The sequence below is a fragment of the Fusarium poae genome (assembly GCF_019609905.1).
Source record: "Fusarium poae strain DAOMC 252244 chromosome Unknown contig_4, whole genome shotgun sequence".
NCBI lineage: Eukaryota > Fungi > Ascomycota > Sordariomycetes > Hypocreales > Nectriaceae > Fusarium > Fusarium poae.
In genome coordinates this window covers 150,001-168,187 of record NW_025408662.1, presented here as the reverse complement: position 1 = coordinate 168,187, position 18,187 = coordinate 150,001, and the positions used below count along the sequence as shown (strand labels likewise).

The following is an 18,187-nucleotide window of genomic DNA, read 5'->3' as shown; positions in this document are numbered from 1 at the left end:
ATGTGAAGCCGAATACATGGCTCAGACTCAAGCAACAAAGGAAGCCATCTGGCTACGACGATTATTCGAGGAACTCATGGCCCCAAGCAACGTCAAGCTGGGCGCAACCGTTATCTATGGTGACAATCAAGGCGCAATTGCCATGGCCAAGAATCCTACGCAACATGCAAAGTCCAAACACATTGGCATTCAACATCACTTCGTCCGTGAGCGTGTCGCACTTGGCGAAATCGAGATGAAATACATCTCAACGAAGCAACAAGTTGCAGATGGACTCACGAAGGCACTTCCCAAGGTGGACTTTCTACGTTTTCGGTCCGCCCTTGGACTCATTGACACTTCAAAGTCGAACAGTCCCTCAAATTGATCATGAAGACGCAGTCACGCGACTACATGATCAGTGGGAGACACAGGACTGTCCTGACAACACAATCTCTATACCTCTATCTATCTATCTACCTGTCTTTCTCTCTTTATCTCTTTATCTGTCAAAAATATCTCCATTCTTCTCTTCTTGCCACCTCGTAGACAGACGAGCTCAGGAGTCAGTGGGAGCAAAGCTGATGGCAAAGCCGAACGGACCACATATGACCCTCACTCGTTAAAGGACTGGGAGGACACTATTTTCTATGTGATCACGAGCTCGAGTGGGAGTGTTGAACGTGGAGGACATTGGTACGATCACGTGATCACATCATACATACATGTACATCTCTTTCCTGTCTGCAGTCCTTTAACCTAGATCTTCAATCAATCAATTCAATCATCACTCTCATATTACAACAATCAAACACTGGAAGAGAACCATGGGAGACAGCAAAGAGACAGAAATGCTCGCAGAGTAGAATTTAGTGGGTGGGAAGGTATTGGTGCTCTCCGGAAGCTCCACCATCTTGCAGTCTGGCTTCGTAACTCCCCGATTCACAGCGATGACTGGCGCGAAGCTGTGAATCGCAGTCTCGGCATCGACAACACAACGCGATGGTCCTCATGGTATAAAACCATCAGTGTTGCCCTCGATAAGAAGGTACAGATCGTCCAGTTTATGGTAGACCATGACAAGGACATTGGCCTCACTAATCTTCTAACGGGCGCTGACTGGGATATACTATCGAAAACCCATGCTTTTCTCCAGCCTTTTACTGAGGCAACGCTGATAACAGAAGGCGATAAAGCGAGCATTTGCAGTACACTGCGGCTGATGGATGGTCTTCTCAGCCACTTCGAGAAAGCGAAGGTACCCGATGTCTACCTCGGTTCAAGATATGATAGTCGCTGATTTGTTAGATACACTACTCGACCCCGGAATTCCATGATAGTCGCATGCTTCATTCTATCGAAATGGGATGGTTTGTACTCATTAAATACTACACCATGTCTGAAGAGGCTCCCGTTTACGTCGCCGCTCTTCTTCTCGATCCACGCTGTCGGAAAGCATACTTGGATAAGAACTGGAAGAGTGCATGGATCAATCCGGCGATTGCGGGTGTCCGACAGGTATGGGAGGAGGAATACAATATCAACAACAGCGTCAATGATATAGATGGAGACATTGTAACTACTCCAGAAGATACTCCAGTCGCGCCAGGGAAGCCGCCTTCGCAGCTACAGCTTTTGCTGCAGGAGATGGAGGTCGAGACGGCTGTGTCAACAGACAGTGATAACCTAGAGGCATTTATCAATGCTCCAGCTATCAAGATTGATTGCGAACCTCTAGAGTGGTGGTGTCGCACTGAACAACGACGGCAATTTCCACGCCTTAGCCGTATGGCCATCGATATACTCTCGATAAACCCTCAATCAGCAGAGCCTGAAAGGACCTTCTCCGGCGCGCGTAGGACTGCGTCATGGGACCGGCTGTCGATAACGTGCGAGCGAATAGAAGAAGTTGAGTGTCTCGGCAATTGGATACGGAATGGGCATATTGTAGCGAGTCGGGACGGTGGACTAGGACTAGTGTGCGACCCGGACGGTGTTAATGGCAATGTAGATACAGAAATTAGTGATACCTACAGAGTAGTGTGGCGATTTTTGACGGTTCACAATTTTACTCAATAAGTTCATTAGAGTACGTTCTCACCAGTGTTGCGAATAATATAAACAATACGTATATTGGCAATATGGAAGCCTCGCAATATTATTGTATTGCCAAGTGGTGCATATTGTATTAGGCCATATGACATTGGCCTATATTGTATTGTATTGCCAAGAACCCAATATATTGCCAGTATGACAATGCATCCCATATATTGCACGTGATCTGGGTTATTCCACTGCGGCAGCTAAAGTACATCACCTTGAAGCTCTCGTATCCCAAACCATGACTTCAGGCACTCCAGAGCTTCAACTACATCACTACCAAGCCGATTTCGACGATCTGTAATGGTTATCTTGGCCCCGGAGAAGAGCCGCTCCGGCTCCGCAGACATTGCGGGAATTGACAGTATGTCCACCGCCATTTTACTCAAGTTTGGGTAGTTTTTCTGCTGTGTCTCCTCTAGCCACCATGCAAGGGCGCTTGTGAACCCGTAAACCCGTTCAGAGTTGCAATATCGTTCATATTCATCCGTGACGAGCGACGGCTGCAGGTGCTTGTTCCTCCAGTTCAAGAACTCGTTCGTGGTCGTCGATGGGACCTCGCAGAGAGGAAGAGGTGATTCCACGGGTTTATAGTCATTCCACAGCGTCTCCATCAACTTCTTTGACGACTCAACCCACTCCTTTTTCCAGTTCTCCTGTATGTAGTGCCATTTATGCGAAGGGTGGAGCACGATAGCGGCAACGTAGGCAGGCGATTCATCAGTGAGCCGGTAGTACTTGTCCAACTTGGCCCAGCCAGAGTTATACATGGGCGCCATTATCGGATCGTCAATATATGCCTCCTTCCCTGCTTCCGAATTGTGCCAAAACGAAATCCATAGCCAAGAGGACGTTATCGAGTGTTGCAAACGATGACTCGAGAGCCTTGGTCGTCATCTTCAGCTTCTCTAAGAAAGACTTGATTTTCTCCAAGATGATCCAGTCCTCTGAAGAGAGCTCGTCTCCAGCGCAATCTAATTCCATCCATTTGTTGAAATAGCCGTCAATCGCATCTCTGAGGTTCAGGGCCACTCGCAGCATGTTATACCACGAACTCCATCTTGTGTCGTTGTCCCGTGCGAGCTTACGGTTATGGCTAATAGTAAGAAACTTTTGGCTGCGCTGGACACTTCGTTGGATGAAAACGACGAAGTTGTGAATCTTGCCAAGAGGCCCCTTTTTCCGCCACGCTTCAATATGTTTTAGTGTCACATTATGCACACCAGGATCGTCGAGTTCGAGCTTCTCATTATCGGTGACGAAGAGGAAGGCTTTGGCGGCGAGGTTGATGATATGGCCTTGGCAGCGGAGTCGGTGCACTTTGGGATCGTATTGGATGTCATATCGGCGTAGGAGGCCTGTGGGATGTTAGGGCCGCCAGTCAGGAGAAATAGTGAGTTGTACTGACCAAGCGAAAGGGATCTCATCATGGTGTCGTTATTGCCAGCGTTGTCCATCACGAAATATCCAAGCTTGGAAGCAAAGCCCCATTCGTCAACCACCTTCAAAATGGCCACAGCGAGATGAGAACCGTCGTGCTCACTGTCGATGTCTTTCAACGCCAAAACATGGTGTTCCAGCTGACCGTCTTCCGTGACATAGTGTGCGACTACGCCTAAAATGGCCAAAGAATTGGGAGAAGTCCAAAGGTCGCAGCTGATGTGAATTCTTGACTTTGCCGACTGTATGCGCTGCTTGACCCCTCTTTCTGGCATCCATATTGGCGCATAATCCATGTCTTGACGGTATCATGCGTATCCGGAAGCCAAGTCTCGATATCGTTATTGATGTAGGCCAAGAGTGCTCGGAACTCTGGGCATTCCACGAGCCGAAATGGGAGAGAGCAGGCCGTGATAAACCTCACGTATAATGCCTCGAGCTGGTCAGGTTCGATCGAGTCTCCGGATTGATCGTTGAGTCGACGGCGTTTTCGGGGATTTTCTTCTGCCGCAACACGAGCTTGTTCGATAATAGTTCGTATAGTTGTAACTTTCGCTGTTCGCGGGGCTCCTTTTGGCAGGCCGTGACCGTCAGGAGGAGGGTCCATGAGATGTTTTGCAGGAGCTGCAGTACCCCCTGAAGAGGCATAGGTTTTGTCGCAATGTTTACAGCGCCACTCTTCCTTTCCGGTCCGCTGATTGTAGTATCTCGTCTCTACCTCCTCGTCTGGCATATGAGAGAAGACCCATGATGTTCTGGGCTTGGTAGAGGAGGTTGTGGAGACGGTGCGAGGTTGAGATGACAGGCACTTGGACTTTTGGCTTACGTCCAGATCATCCGATTGCTGGCTGGAAAACTCCAGAAGGTCGCCAGAAATTGACGACCCTCTTCGTTGTGACCATTGCGCAAAAGAGAGGCGTTGTTGAGGCATGGCAGTTAGATTTGTAAAGTTGAGTTCGACGAGTGATTTTCAAAAACAAAAAAAAACAAAAAAAACAAAAAAAACAAAAAAAAGAAATGGGAGGAGCAGAGGCGAAGATGGCCCAACCCAACATGGTCTGCACTCCCTCACGCGTTTCTTTCATGCGTGATCGCGTGTTAGGTCTAATTGTCAACAAAGAAGTGCGTGGAAGTGAACGATGGCCAATAAAATGCCAGCTATCCCTGCTTCTTATATAGGGTAAGGCCGAGTTCTGCAGCTTTCACGGGGCTAATTCACCCAAGAATTAATAGCCCAATATAGATAATATATTGCCAATATGGACATCCTCATATTATATTGTCACAATATCGTAGACTTCATATCATATTATCACAATACCAGAAAAGGCATATTATATGGTATGTATTGCAATATACTACTTTATTGCCATATTATTCGCAACACTGACTGTAGGTAGAAAGGACCCGCACACGAGGCGGATAGCCACCCTCGCTGGAGACAAAACACATATGTACATTAGTATCTCAAACCACGATCTACGGCAGCTGGTCGGCCGATGTAGATAGAGGTTAGGGAGGAGGAGAAAGTGGGAAGTTTGGAGACAGCTGGCCAAATATCGTTTGATGTTTGGCGAAGTGGGGCGGCACGGATGAATATTTGGGGCGCGTCTCGGCTGTCGGCCAAACCCCACTAGCCGGGCATGGCTGTTAAAAAGCGGCTAAAACCGAGTAGGAATACAACCAACCAACCAACCATAGATCCTGAACGTAGCTCCTTGAGCTACGTCTTGTCAATAGAGCCTGACGTGCCTGCAGTGCCTATCCGTAGCAATAGAACCGATCCCGCCAGAAGCGTTCCCCGTTCACCTGTACTACCGAGACCCGCCCGTGACAATAGTGCGTGTTAGGCTTATTGAGGTTAGGGTTAAAAGAAGTGTTATTGATAGCTGGTGAGCTAAGTTCTATCTACTGCTAAATGAACGTGTATACTGTGGTGATTGTGCGAGGGACGACAAGTCCTTGGGATGAGTCGTTCCTGGAACGCTGCGTTCCTACATCCGTCGTTCCAACATGGGGTTGCTCATTGGTTGTCGTAGGGTAGGTGGGTTTCTTGCGGCTGACGCCTTGCATGAGTTTTTGTGGGGTACACGTGACGTAAGAACTGGGATCGTAACAACCTGCTAAATCACATTTGTATGAACGATTCTGTCAGGATCGTTTGTGAATAATTCCTAGGTCAACGCCAACGATCGCGAGGATGTTCTCGAGGGCCTTAACAGCGCCGCGAACCCCCTGGATTTCGGGAGTAGGGTTGACACCAGCGGGCTGGGCAATAGGAGAAGCGATGGCCGACGCGGCGAGGGCGAAGAGGGAGAAGAAAGTGGCCTTCATTTTGAATGATGTTTTTGGGTGAGAGTGATAGAGAGAGAAGTGGTTTTGAGTGTAGAGTGTGAGTGTGAGAGAGTTATTGATGATAAGAATGATGAGAACTGATTTGAAGCAGAGAAAAGGCGTCCTTATATACTAAGGGGGTTCAATCACAACCCCCCTGACCTTCGTACCTCAGGTAGGGGGGTTCGCTGAGAAGCAAAGTGCGCTTTGATTTGCAAACTTGGGGTACTTACATTTACTCCAAAATTACATACGCGACTGAGGGATATCACACAACACGTCGCCCTCGCAATAACAAAACACGCCTCACGCATGCAAATCACGTCGGATTGAGATGCGGTTTCTTCTAAAATTAAAAGACCGGCCAGGTCACGACAGAGTGGTGTAACCAATTAAAATGAGCCAAATCATAGATACCTAGCATCCCACCTATTTTGGCCCATGATAGAAGTACCAGCAATCCCCCAAGCTGGAGCGCGTCTTCTCCGGGGCAAGACGCACAATATCATGGGACCGGTTCCAATTGGGTAGTTGTACAATTGAGAGGCGAATACATGAAGAGTTGGATCAAAAGCGGGATAAGACAAGGTTATCCGGTAGTGTTACTTGAAGCGGAAGGTATTAAGGACAACAACATAGAGGGGTTAGATGATTCGGCTGGCTGATAGAGCTCCAACCCAGATTCGGTTTAGTTGAAATGTAAATGACGGCATTTCTTAGTTTCCATATGGGTTGCATTCCATATTCCATAAGGCACGGTATGGAGTATGGAATATGGAATGTGGATAGAAAGCCTGCTGTAGAGGACCAGCCTGTTTTCGTAATATATGACATGGTGAGATTGACTCAAGGCTATACAAACATATGACGAACGTCATATTAATAATGAAATAACGTCATTGATTACTAGCAAAACGTTAAATTGAGGGAAATTGAATTCCAGTTACCCGTTGGCTCGAGTTGGGGGGGCCAACTAAGCAAGCTTAGTTGGCCACAAAATCGCGTGACATCTGCGGGGGTGTGATTTTGGTGTGATTTTCAACAATTCTCATATTACGGTGCTTAAATCTTGTCGGAAAGGTCAGAAATTGCACAGAAGAGATAAATTGAGGTCTCTCGTGATATCAATTGACTACTGACTATCTTCGGGCTGCATAGGCAGCTACAGCGGCGGCCAGGCTCGGGTGCCTTGTAGAACAGCCTCCCAAGGGAATCTTCAGATCGGCCTTAGTGTTGAGTCGGGCACGGCGTTGAGTAGGGCAGGGGTGACTCGGAAAGTGATTCAGGAAGTGACTCGTAGTCAGGCAGGCACGGCGGCGATGAGGGCATCGCCACTTCATCTAGATCAGAGAATTCGTTAAGGTTATCTTCATGCTCGCTATCGGTATAAGCGTGAGGTTGTGTGAGGTTGAAGTCAACTGTTACGACCCAACAGGTCCTTATGCACGTGGGATAAGCACCCCACTTTTCGCTCCAATCATCAGCTACCCACCCTGTAGAAGTCGAACGCACGCCATTCGACTTGCATACCTCCAAGTATATATACATTCTCTTAGCACTAGATAGAACTTAGCTCACCAGCTATCAACAAAACTTCTTTACCTGAATACGCCTTACCCGCACTATTCACTATTAAGAGACGTGACACATCGCAACCGCTCAGTGACAACCAGCGCTCATCATATGTCAACTCAATCAATCAATCACCCCAATCAAATCAATCAAATCGTCGAATTCTTCCTTTCAATCAAATCAAATCACACATTTCTAAAGTTGAAATAATTGACATATTACATATGCAATGTGGAACGCGTTTTCCAACCATGTCGCGCCATCGAAATAATCCCTTCTACACGTGGTTTCTATTCCATTTCACCAGTAGGATGTCGAACTCGCCACTCTCCCCGTCGCCAGCTGGCTTTCCGCCAACAACATTGACACCTTGCCCTACTATTGATGTGAGGTAATGAGATTGATTGATGATAAGGTTGAAGATCTAACTGCAGACAAGACATGTCCTTCCTAGCTATATATACATGACTGACGGATCGGACTATCTATATACCATCCATCATGTTCAACCTCAACACCTACACCTCCTTCTTCCGTCTTCTCACGATTGTCTCAGCCTAAAACGGTCGCCAAGCAGTTGGAAGAAGCAGCCGTTGGAGCTTTACCTCCCAACCCGACCATTGAGAATCTGTCCAAGATTACCTGGAAGAACCGTCGCTTCGTCCAGGAGGATTTGTTAGCTCGAAAAGGTGCAAAGGGCAGGAAGAGCTGGATTAGGTCGCACGGGACCTTCCTAGTTGAGCTGAACTATCAGGATCTACCGATAGGTCACGTCTGGTGCTGCAATCGATGTGATATGAGAGGCGCAGCGGAGTTCTTTTCGGTGCAAGCCACGTCTTCCGCAGCGGACCATCTTCGAAAGTCTGTGCTTATCCCGTTCAATCTCATTGACAAGATATCCAGCAGCTAATCGACCTGTACAGAGCTCACCGGATCACCCCAGCTAGCCAGTCTAGCGAGTCAAGCGAGTTGCCCGAGAGCAGGATCACGAGGAATACCGGCTCTGCGAGGAATCCACGGCCGAGCTCGAGGTCGTCATGAAAAACGAAACGCGGTGGAACTCCACTTACATGATGATTGAGAGGGCTTTGCGAAAGCAGACAGATATCAGAGCATTTATCTTTGCAACTCAAGAAGAGGAAGACGGGGCAAGACGGATCCCGGCGGAGGACATATTGTCCAGTGAAGACTGGCGGGTTCTTGGCGAAGTCAACGAGATTCTCAAACCCATATACCTTCAGACGATGCGGACGCAAGGCTGGGGTAAAGGTGACAGCCATGGACGCCTGTGGGAGGTGGTGATAGGAATGGAATATCTGTTGGAGCATTTTGAGGACTGGAAGGCCTTCTGTAGTGAGGTTACGGAGGAGACGATGGGAGAAACTCAAGTGGATGCTGCGGAGCGGATTGCAACGGCGTCAGCAAATTTCCGAGAGTCCAACGGTCGGCCAAGCCGCGTTCGCCGTCTCCCTGCCCGCTTTGAGGAGGATGAGGTTTACGCGCTACCACAGCGGAGTCAACCTCCGATATTCGTAGAATCTGCCTTACCGTTGCATTCTCGGGCTGATTATTCTACGGCGGAGAAGCGATCAGCGTCCGAGACGTCGCAAAAGAGCACATTACCAGCGGACCATCGAGCCTACATTCGGGCATCAATCAACAACGGGTGGAAGAAGCTGAATGAGTATTATGACAAGCTAGGAGAATCTCCCTTGTTTGCGGCAGCAATCATTCTTCACCCGAGGTTCGGGATCAGCTGGTTAGAGGCGACTTGGGTGTCTGAGGAGCAACTCGCTTGGGTTCGTGATGCCAAGGCTGGAATCAAGGATTACTTCACCCGTTGGTACGACGCGAACCAGGGACTGTGCGAGGAAACAACGAAGTACGACGCAGCGCCAAGGACGATGGGTCAAGAGGATGATCAGTACACTCAGTGGATTACGGTAATAGCAAGACAAAGAAAGCGTTTGCGACGGGTGGCAGTGTCGGCGAGCTCGAAAGGTAACTCCGTCTCGAGCCACAGGATACGCAGGATGCTATCGAATGGTGGAGAGACCACAGGGCTTCGTTTCCTTCACTGAGCAGCTTTGCCCTGGATGTCTTTGCTATTCCAGCGATGGCGAGCGATTGTGAGAGACAATTCAGCCTAGCGAAGCTGACGTTGACTTCTCAGAGGCTCTCGATGGGCGCAGATACATTGGAACATGTTCAATGCCTCAAGAACTGGGTCAGGCAGGGCGGAGTAAGGTTAGGTAGTTGGGTGGGTAGCTGAGTGTTGGTGTACACGAGGGGGATGACTTCGGGTTGGGGTCCCCACTCACGGAATTGAAAAGGGTATCAATCAAATCAAACAAATCAACTTTGAGCTCGAGGGCTGTCAATCAAATCAACTTCGGGGCCAAAGTTGATTTGATTGACATATGATGAGCGCTGGTCTTGATAACGATTATCACGATGTATTGAGCTCCCCAGCTCGGCGCGGGCTAAAACATATTCGGAATATTGTTAACGAAGCTGTGCTTCTTGAAGACGTAATCACACGGTATGTTGATGACCGCCGTGCACGTATTGAGAAGCGATATCACCAAAGAAAGCGAGGAAAGCGAGCGAAGCCGATGGATGACTATTTTCTCACGACCTCTCTCCAAGATCTTCGCAATCAGCAGGGCGAATATCTCGCCGCTGAAGAAAGCAAGGATCAGAAGTCTCAGCTTCGAGCCACACGATCTCTAGCCAAGCGCGAGATGGAACGCATTAAGGAGGAGTGGCGTGAGAATAAGGAAGCCATCGTCGACGGTTTTCCGAAGAATCTTCGGTTTAAACAGTGGCTTCAACACACAGGGAAGGATGTTGAATATGCTTCATACGATGAACAGCGTGCTCGTATTTCGACTATGCTTAGCGAAAAGGCTGACTTTTATATAATAGATACGCAGCCAGCGCCTGAGATCACATAATCTATCCACAATGCTCAGTATGCCGTAAAGCCTCTCAGCGCGGTAGATCTCAAAGGTCTCTATTCCGATGATACAGTCGATTTTGCCCTCACAAGGCCGCCGCCTGATGAAGAAAGTGAGGGTGAAGAAAGAAATGCTTCCTCTCATTGATCTCGCCGGCATAGATTATCCTGAGATATCCTCCTCGCCGCCCGGCTTCTCCTCTCAACAGCTGCCTCCCTCAACGCCGTGCCCACATCAACACCAAACACAGCTTCATCAGTCACTTCGAGATATCATCAGAGAAGAAAGGCCCGTTGGCAAAGAGGGCCTCGCTGGCCAAGGAAACACAGCTACCGCAGTAAATACATTGAGAGCAGTTTTCTATTCCACACCTTCGCCGCCGCCGCCACAGTCAACGCCTCCCTCTTAAGATAGCTACAGTTAATAGAGAATTATGAGAAGCTTCAACTTTACATTACCGTCATTTTCAGCTAAATTTGACATAAAAAGACCTTCAAAATAGAGGAAAATGAGAAAAACACACACAATTGGCACCGAATCCACTGTATCACCGCTTGCTTAGTTGCCCCCGCCCCACGGGCCTCGAGCCAACGGGTAACAGATCCCACCTGTCCACAGTTTCTGCTGAGTCATAGATATCTCTTGGCGGCACCGCTCTTCGGAGGCTGAATGAAGACTTTTACAACAGTTCTTCCTTCTAAAGGACAACACGATCGGAAGCCGCAACAATCAACAGCATAGCCAATCCATCGAAATCAATTATATCGTATTCTAAGTCGATTATCTTATTTTACAATGGAGCGCCGATCGAAAACTCGTGCGACGCTTGCCTGTCTCCCTTGTCGAAACCAGCATCTGAAATGCGACGGGACACGTCCTGTTTGTTCCCGGTGTCAAGGCCTTTCTAGAACCTGCGCATTTCCCGAATCGCGCCGAAGTGGTAGCTATAAAGCAACTTCAACAAGATCACGGGCTCAAGATCTCCAACCCGATGATTTGACACCCACTGATAGCGTTACATCCCTTACTCCGGAATTTCGGCAGATGCCGTCCGGCTCGGTTTTAGGCTTTGGAGTGAGGGAAACTGCTCGTGATTTTGGAATCGAGCTTATTGACTTGTACTATGAAAACTTTCACCCTAGTCATCCTTTTATTCTGCCGAGGCCAGCTCTTGACGCGAGGTATGCCGCTGGATGCCCTAATATTCAGCATGTCGTAGCCGCTGTTCAGCACATTGGCTCTTTTTACACAAGTAACCCTACCCTTGGGATCCAAGATTGTTTGTTAGAGAAGAACGAACAGATAGATGGGTTCACCGTGCAAACGACTCTGCTGATGGCATTGGCAAAGAGCATGTGCGCCGAGCAGGACCTTGCCGATGAACTACTGTCAAAGGCAATGCACCAAGCAAGCTTCATTGGCATGGACACTAAAACACTGGCCGACTTTATTTCCGAAAGCGATCCAGTACTCGCAGAAAGTTGGAGGCGCACAATGTGGATGTTATACGTGAGCGACACAAACTTTGCTGTTATTCGACAGGACTATGATCTGAGGCTGAAGGACATGAGCTTTGACGTGGATCTACCATGCGAAGATAAGGAGTACAATGAAATGGTAACCGTCCAGATTTGTCCCTGGATAAATATTGTCATTGCTAAACTGAATTACGAAGCTTATCCCGCCGACAAGAACGACATTCGCAGAGTATCATAATCGCGAGTACGACATGCAAGAAAAGCCGTTCTCTTCGTTTGCATATTACATCGATGCAAGTATGATATTTGCTACCACACTGCCCGCATCACTCAAGTTCAGAACCGTATCTAAAGCAGAGATACTCTGTGATAATCTTGAGGCCAAGATCGCCGGCTGGTTTGCGATGTTACCGCCAAGTAAACGAGATCTGGATGTTCGGCCTGCCTTCTTGGATCAACTCATTTTTCAGTCACATATGATGATGTACACGTAAGAACTCGCACATGTTTCTCGCTAGTTGTTGATTCGAACTGACCAAAGATTCCTAGATGTCTTGCTTACATACACAGACCCTTTTCCACCCTTCGATATGACCCTGTTGAAGGAATCTCTACGTGCGGGTCGCCTCCCCCTCCACTCCTCTTGGGACTCAGTGGTGGAGGCGGTCTGAATCGTCAGTCACATCTGCAAAAGCTCTTACAAGCCATCCGCAAGCAGAATCAATGCCTTATCATCTTGCCCCTCGGTTCTGCCCAGTTGTCGCCTTTCGTCATTTGCATGGTTGCCTGCTGCACCATTGCTCACCTCATAGCTTGCAAGTCAGCACTACCAAAGGACGAAGCCGAAGTAGCCCGATCCCGGATCCGCGTTTGCCTCGGCACGCTCAGGCATTATGAGGATATATGGCCGAGGGCTAAGAAGATATTATTGGAACTCAAGAGAATTGCTAATTCCATTTTTCAGACTGAGATGGCGACCTTGCATTATCAGCCCACCTATGCTGGAGTCTCTGCAAATCAGCAAGACGCCACGCTTGGAGGTTTATTTGAAGAGGAATGGCTTGATGCCCTAAGAAACTTCGTATGAAGAATGCATGTAATTAATTACCTCTTAATTCGCTCCGGGATGCGGGGACCCACCCAAATCCCGAATTGCCTAAGGGCGGGGCGAAGACCCCTTGGTCATCCCGAATATCCATGGTTATCGGAATGTATTGAAGGAAGTAGCTAGCTGAAAGTTCGGACAAGACTTGCAGCAGTGGGTCTTGCAAGTATCAAGTAAACATATAAGACTGCCTTACGTCTCAGTTGGCTTCTCGAGATGCAACTCCATAAGTCCGCACCCTTCTAAGACACCATCAAGACCTCGTCAAGATGATAGCGCGTTATTTCCGGACCACGGCCCTGGGTACGATTGTCAGACTAATAACAAGGAACCGATTCCTAGCATTCAAAAGTTACAAAGATGAGTATCCTAAGGAGGCAAGCAGCGGGTCGTCACACTGTAATCTCCAGGTAGAGGATGATTGTATACTTGTTGGATGGTGAGTGACAAGTGTTACGCTATCAATCTTCGTTTTTTCTTACGGCAAACACAGGAAATCAGACGATGATCCTGAAAACCCCCACAATTGGTCTACAATAAGGAAGACGGCGGTGACCGCCTTGATCTGGTAAGTTGTATCTAGTTTGATGAATCCCGATCACTACCTGACCCTTGCTGAAACTGAACCTCTTTTTGACAGCTTGTACACTTTTACCATCTATTGCGGGTCGTCGATTTACGTTCCAAGCGTCGGGTAAGTTAAAGGTATATCAAACATAAGGACGATACACTAAGTCAGCATATAGACAGGTCATGGAAGAATTTAACGCCACAGAAACAGCCGCGTCGCTAGGTCTCGCCCTTTATGTTCTCGGATGTGGGTCTTCTCAATTACGGTCACGACTTTGACATAGACTGACGAGAACTACAGATGGATTTGGGCCGCTGCTTTTCTCTCCGCTTAGCGAAATCCCCTACATCGGACGTAACCCGATCTACATCATTACGTTCGCTATCTTCAATCTCCTCTGCGTCGGAGCGGCATTGACAGAGAGCTTTGCTGGATTCCTCATCATTCGTTTCCTGCAAGGATTCTTCGGAAGCCCGTGCCTCGCCACTGGTGCTGCAAGCCTTACGGACATGGTAATACCAGGTTTCTCTACCTTAGTCATGTTGTCTAGTCACTAACTGCTTGCCTAACAGTTTTCCGTCATCTACATCCCATACAGTCTAGCGGCATGGTCAGGCGCTATGTACTGTGGCCCGGCACTTGGCCCATTGTTTTCAGGCTTCTCAGTTGTTGTCAAAGGGTGAGCTCCTCCTATTTCTCTAGTATTTACATCCGTTCTAACCAGCAATAGATGGAGGTGGTCCATGTGGGAACTGCTATGGCTCTCATGCTTTGTTTTCATTTTCCTCGTCATCTTCTTACCCGAGACATCTACACCGACGTTGCTGTACCACAGGTCCAAACTGCTGCGAGAGGAAACTGGGTCGGACAAATACAATGATGCGACGTCCATTGCGTTGAGGGCGGTGACCCACAGAGATGCCATAAAAGCGGCGCTGATTAAGCCATTCGAGATTTCTCTCAAGGATCCTTCAATCGCATTTGTAAACATTTACGTAAGCTGCCTTCATCATGTTGCGTGTTTTCCCTTCGAGAAATCTCCATATCTAATTCCTCCGTGCAGACATCCTTTACTTACGGAATATACTATTCCTTCTTCGAGGTTTTCCCACTTGTTTATCCCAAGATCTATGGGATGAATCTTGGAGAAACGAGTGCCGTCTTTGTGTGCGTTCTAATCGCGTGTATTGTTGGCATCGTATGGTACCTATCTTGGTACCGTATATGCATCGAGAAGCGTTTCAAAGCACTGGGTTCCTATGATGTCCCCGAGACCTTCTTACGTCCTGGACTACTTGGTGTCTTTGGTGCGCCAATTGGCATGTTCCTATTTGGCTGGGGCGCGAGAGAGTCAATTCCCTGGGAAGTGCCAACGCTTGGTATTGTTATTTACTGCGGATTCTCGTTTGTGGTGGGCTCTGGGATCTTTATTTATCTTCCATTGGGTTATCCCCATTACGCGGCTAGTCTTTTGCCGCCAATGATGCCTTAAGGAGTTCGTTTGCCGCAGCTGCCATTCTATTCGGTAGGCCTCTCTACCTGAATCTAGGAATTGGAAGAGGCTGCAGTCTATTAGGCGGCTTGAGCATACTTGGTATTGTTGGATTCTGGTATCTCTTCCGCTATGGAGATCAATTGCGGAAGCGAAGCAATTTCACAATCCAACAATAGAGGCATACAAGAAGGGAGATGATACCCGCTGGCAAATCGGTCCAGTTATATGATCGACCGTTCCTGTTTGGGTCGCGTTTTTAAAACCGGAAGACAGGCTCTGTTCTGTGGCACGTTCATCCGTACTACCTATACTGAGTTTATTGCGCATACTGAAACCGTTTACGATAGACTGAGTAATTCTTCTGAGGCTGGGCTATTTTCCTTCGCGGAGATCAGCACGGCATATTATAGGGAGGTATAAAGATTCTTAATTGATGCATCTGCATTACTCCACATCATCACGTGCCCAAATGTCTCTGGCATGGAAAGCTTCATTACGCGAGTATGAACAAGTGAGTTTTATGAAGATGCACTACAAGCTGACTACTGCGTTTGGTTATACTTTCTCTCAGATATAATACATCAATTTGATCGTACAAGCGATATCATCAACCATTGTGTCATGAGTCGGGAGCCAAGCCTAGTGGCACGGAAAGGGAGTCTTTTAAATACTAAACCATGGCGTAGCTTCGTGGGATACCTCACAAAAGTGGTAAAGAGTTTATCGAAGGCCCACCAGCAAGTATGACAAACAAAAGGAATGATCGAGCTGACACCTCACAACAATGTGAGATATATCTGAATCTGCAAGAGGGGCTCCTGCGGGAAGCCCGCGATACTCTCTATGTCAGATGGTCTCAAAACCCCCACGGGCCTCTCCCAAGTGAGGATAGAGATGCGTCTTTTGGGACCTAGGCGGCACATGCCGTTTGGTTATGCTTATGGCTTGATGTGACAGTATGATTATGCCAGCCTTGAAGCCATTTTCATTAGCAATCATATCAGCCACCTCTATCGTTCAATCACTTACCCTATAAAGCATCGACCATCAACTCACAGACGGATATTACCCGCCAGATTTATGTCCAAAGGCGGCTTTTTTAATGACGCAGTTGTGCGTATAAAATTATGCTCCAAAAGTCTGTAAACGCTGCCCCGTCAACAGGTTATCCACCACATAAACGCAAACCGGTCCAACGTTTTCAATCGTACACAACTTCGACAAATCATGTCGCAAAAGAAAGGAATTCTGTCCGTTATATGCACCGGGCGCCAAAGTAACCAGGAACTTAGTGAGGTGGCTAGAGCTCTTATCGTTCAAGCTGTGGAGGGCGGGAGGTCATACCGAGATGTCGCGGAGGAGGCCGGATGTTCAGCCGCCGCAGCCTTCAAGATCTTTCAACGCTGGAAAACTCACCAAACCTTGGACAAAAAATGTCGTTCTGGGCGTCCCAGGAAACTCGCGGTTCAGCAGATTCGGTACGTATTAATAACTCTCAAACGCGACCGTAGGATCACATATGAATTGCTGGTTAATTATCTAGGTGGCAATATCTCACGAACAACAATACGCCGAGTTATCCGCCTCCATTACGGTCGCAAATGGAGGGCTATGCAACGCATACCGCTATCTAGAGAAACCGATCGTCAGCGGCTTTCTTGGCGTCAAGCTTGGAAGGAAGATATCGAAGAATTGCTGGCGGTATGTCGTTTTGAAGTTCGCGGATGGACGCCGCTCGGGAATCTCTCATCTGACTTTCGGCACCTTCAGAACATTTTCAGCGACGAATCGTCAGTTCAATCGCAACCCAATTATAAACGAGGCTGGATATTCCGGAAGCCTCACGAGAAGTTTATGAAGGAATTAGTTAATATGACAGTTCATGGAAAGTCACGATTATCGATCATGGTCTGGGGAGCTATCTGGAGAGGCGGCAAGTCTGATATCATCGTCATGATCCGCGATCAGACTGCACGAAGGAAAGGATATACTCCTACAAGTTATATACAGGCTTTGGAGGAAGGTTTACTTCCTATTTGGACCGGTTTTCGCCATTTTCAACAAGATAACGCTCGTATACACACATCGGAAGCTACAACGAACTGGCTGTCGGAAAACGGCATTTCCTGGATTGACTGGCCTGCTCACAGTCCTGATCTCAACCCAATTGAACACATTTGGAAGCAATTGAAGTTGAACATTCGCAAGATGTTTCCTCATTTAAATCTCTTAAAAAACAACGAAGTCGATAAAGCAAAGTTGATCGAATGTATCAAGTTGGCGTGGGCAGCAATTACATCAGAGCAGATTAATCGTCTGATTGACTCACTTCCCCGCCTACTTGACGCTTGCATTCGCGCGAGGGGATGGTATACAAAATATTGAAGAGAAAATTTAGGGCTTCAAAGTGATATGACTTTTATTATTATTGGAATTTAATTGAATTAATTGTGTATAAGTGAAGTTATCGCGGCTGAAGTACGGTAGTTGAGTTGCTACAGGGTGGGGTGTTTACAGACTTTTGGAGCATAATTTTAGCGAAAGTGGTAGACTTCAGTCTTCAGCTTCGAAAATCCCATCTCAAACCTTCAATGTCCAGAGGGGGCAGTTAGGGCAAAATGTCTTCAACTTACAGCTATTGGTCTAACAGACTCCAGCAGAAACTTAATTTCCACGAGTTGCGGCTGACTACTATGGCTAATTGGCTATTCCGTGCATCACAAGGCGTCCAAAAATGTAAGTTGAAGGCGAAATCGGTAGTTTGAAGCTGCTCGTGATGATAGATTGACTATTGAATATCTGAAGGCCGGGGAAGTGACTGTTTGAGCACCCAGGCTATGCTGCTTTGCAGGACAATTCCCCATAACGTATTTGATAAGTGAGTGGGTCATCCAAGTGAGTGAGTCAGTATACTGTACACTGAAAAATTGTAACGGTTGCACCTAACCGCTAAGCCACAGGGCAAAAGATCGGGCCATAATCATTATGCTAGCGATTACAGTGGTGCTTACAGCTGCCTATAGGGGCCGATCGTAACAAAAATAACCTACCCTATAGAGCATAGCTACTTAAAATAAAATAGTTAAAAATACACTAAAATTGGATTTTACTGTAATATAGATAGCTTAGTAATATATATTTTCTGTAGATTTC

At 47.5% G+C, this 18,187-nt stretch overlaps 4 protein-coding genes across 4 annotated transcripts; 3 read left to right on the top strand and 1 right to left on the bottom strand.

Moving 5' to 3' along the window:
• Positions 1-5,513: 5,513 nt before the first annotated feature.
• FPOAC1_013908 (uncharacterized protein) lies at positions 5,514-5,853 on the bottom strand (the record flags this gene model as incomplete). Its single annotated transcript, XM_044858248.1, has 2 exons — positions 5,514-5,639; positions 5,710-5,853. 2 exons carry the CDS (start codon positions 5,851-5,853, stop codon positions 5,514-5,516), a joined length of 270 nt encoding a protein of 89 aa, XP_044700704.1.
• A 3,992-nt stretch (positions 5,854-9,845) lies between these two features.
• FPOAC1_013907 (uncharacterized protein) lies at positions 9,846-10,382 on the top strand (the record flags this gene model as incomplete). Its single annotated transcript, XM_044858247.1, has 1 exon — positions 9,846-10,382. The coding sequence occupies one exon, from the start codon at positions 9,846-9,848 to the stop codon at positions 10,380-10,382; it is 537 nt and encodes a 178-aa protein (XP_044700703.1).
• Positions 10,383-11,180: 798 nt separating this feature from the next.
• Positions 11,181-12,950, top strand: FPOAC1_013906 (uncharacterized protein; the record flags this gene model as incomplete). Its single annotated transcript, XM_044858246.1, has 3 exons — positions 11,181-12,002; positions 12,061-12,353; positions 12,413-12,950. 3 exons carry the CDS (start codon positions 11,181-11,183, stop codon positions 12,948-12,950), a joined length of 1,653 nt encoding a protein of 550 aa, XP_044700702.1.
• Positions 12,951-13,237: 287 nt separating this feature from the next.
• FPOAC1_013905 (uncharacterized protein) lies at positions 13,238-15,031 on the top strand (the record flags this gene model as incomplete). Its single annotated transcript, XM_044858245.1, has 8 exons — positions 13,238-13,407; positions 13,462-13,536; positions 13,609-13,662; positions 13,715-13,785; positions 13,840-14,051; positions 14,112-14,218; positions 14,270-14,534; positions 14,603-15,031. 8 exons carry the CDS (start codon positions 13,238-13,240, stop codon positions 15,029-15,031), a joined length of 1,383 nt encoding a protein of 460 aa, XP_044700701.1.
• Between the last annotated feature and the right edge of the window lie 3,156 nt (positions 15,032-18,187).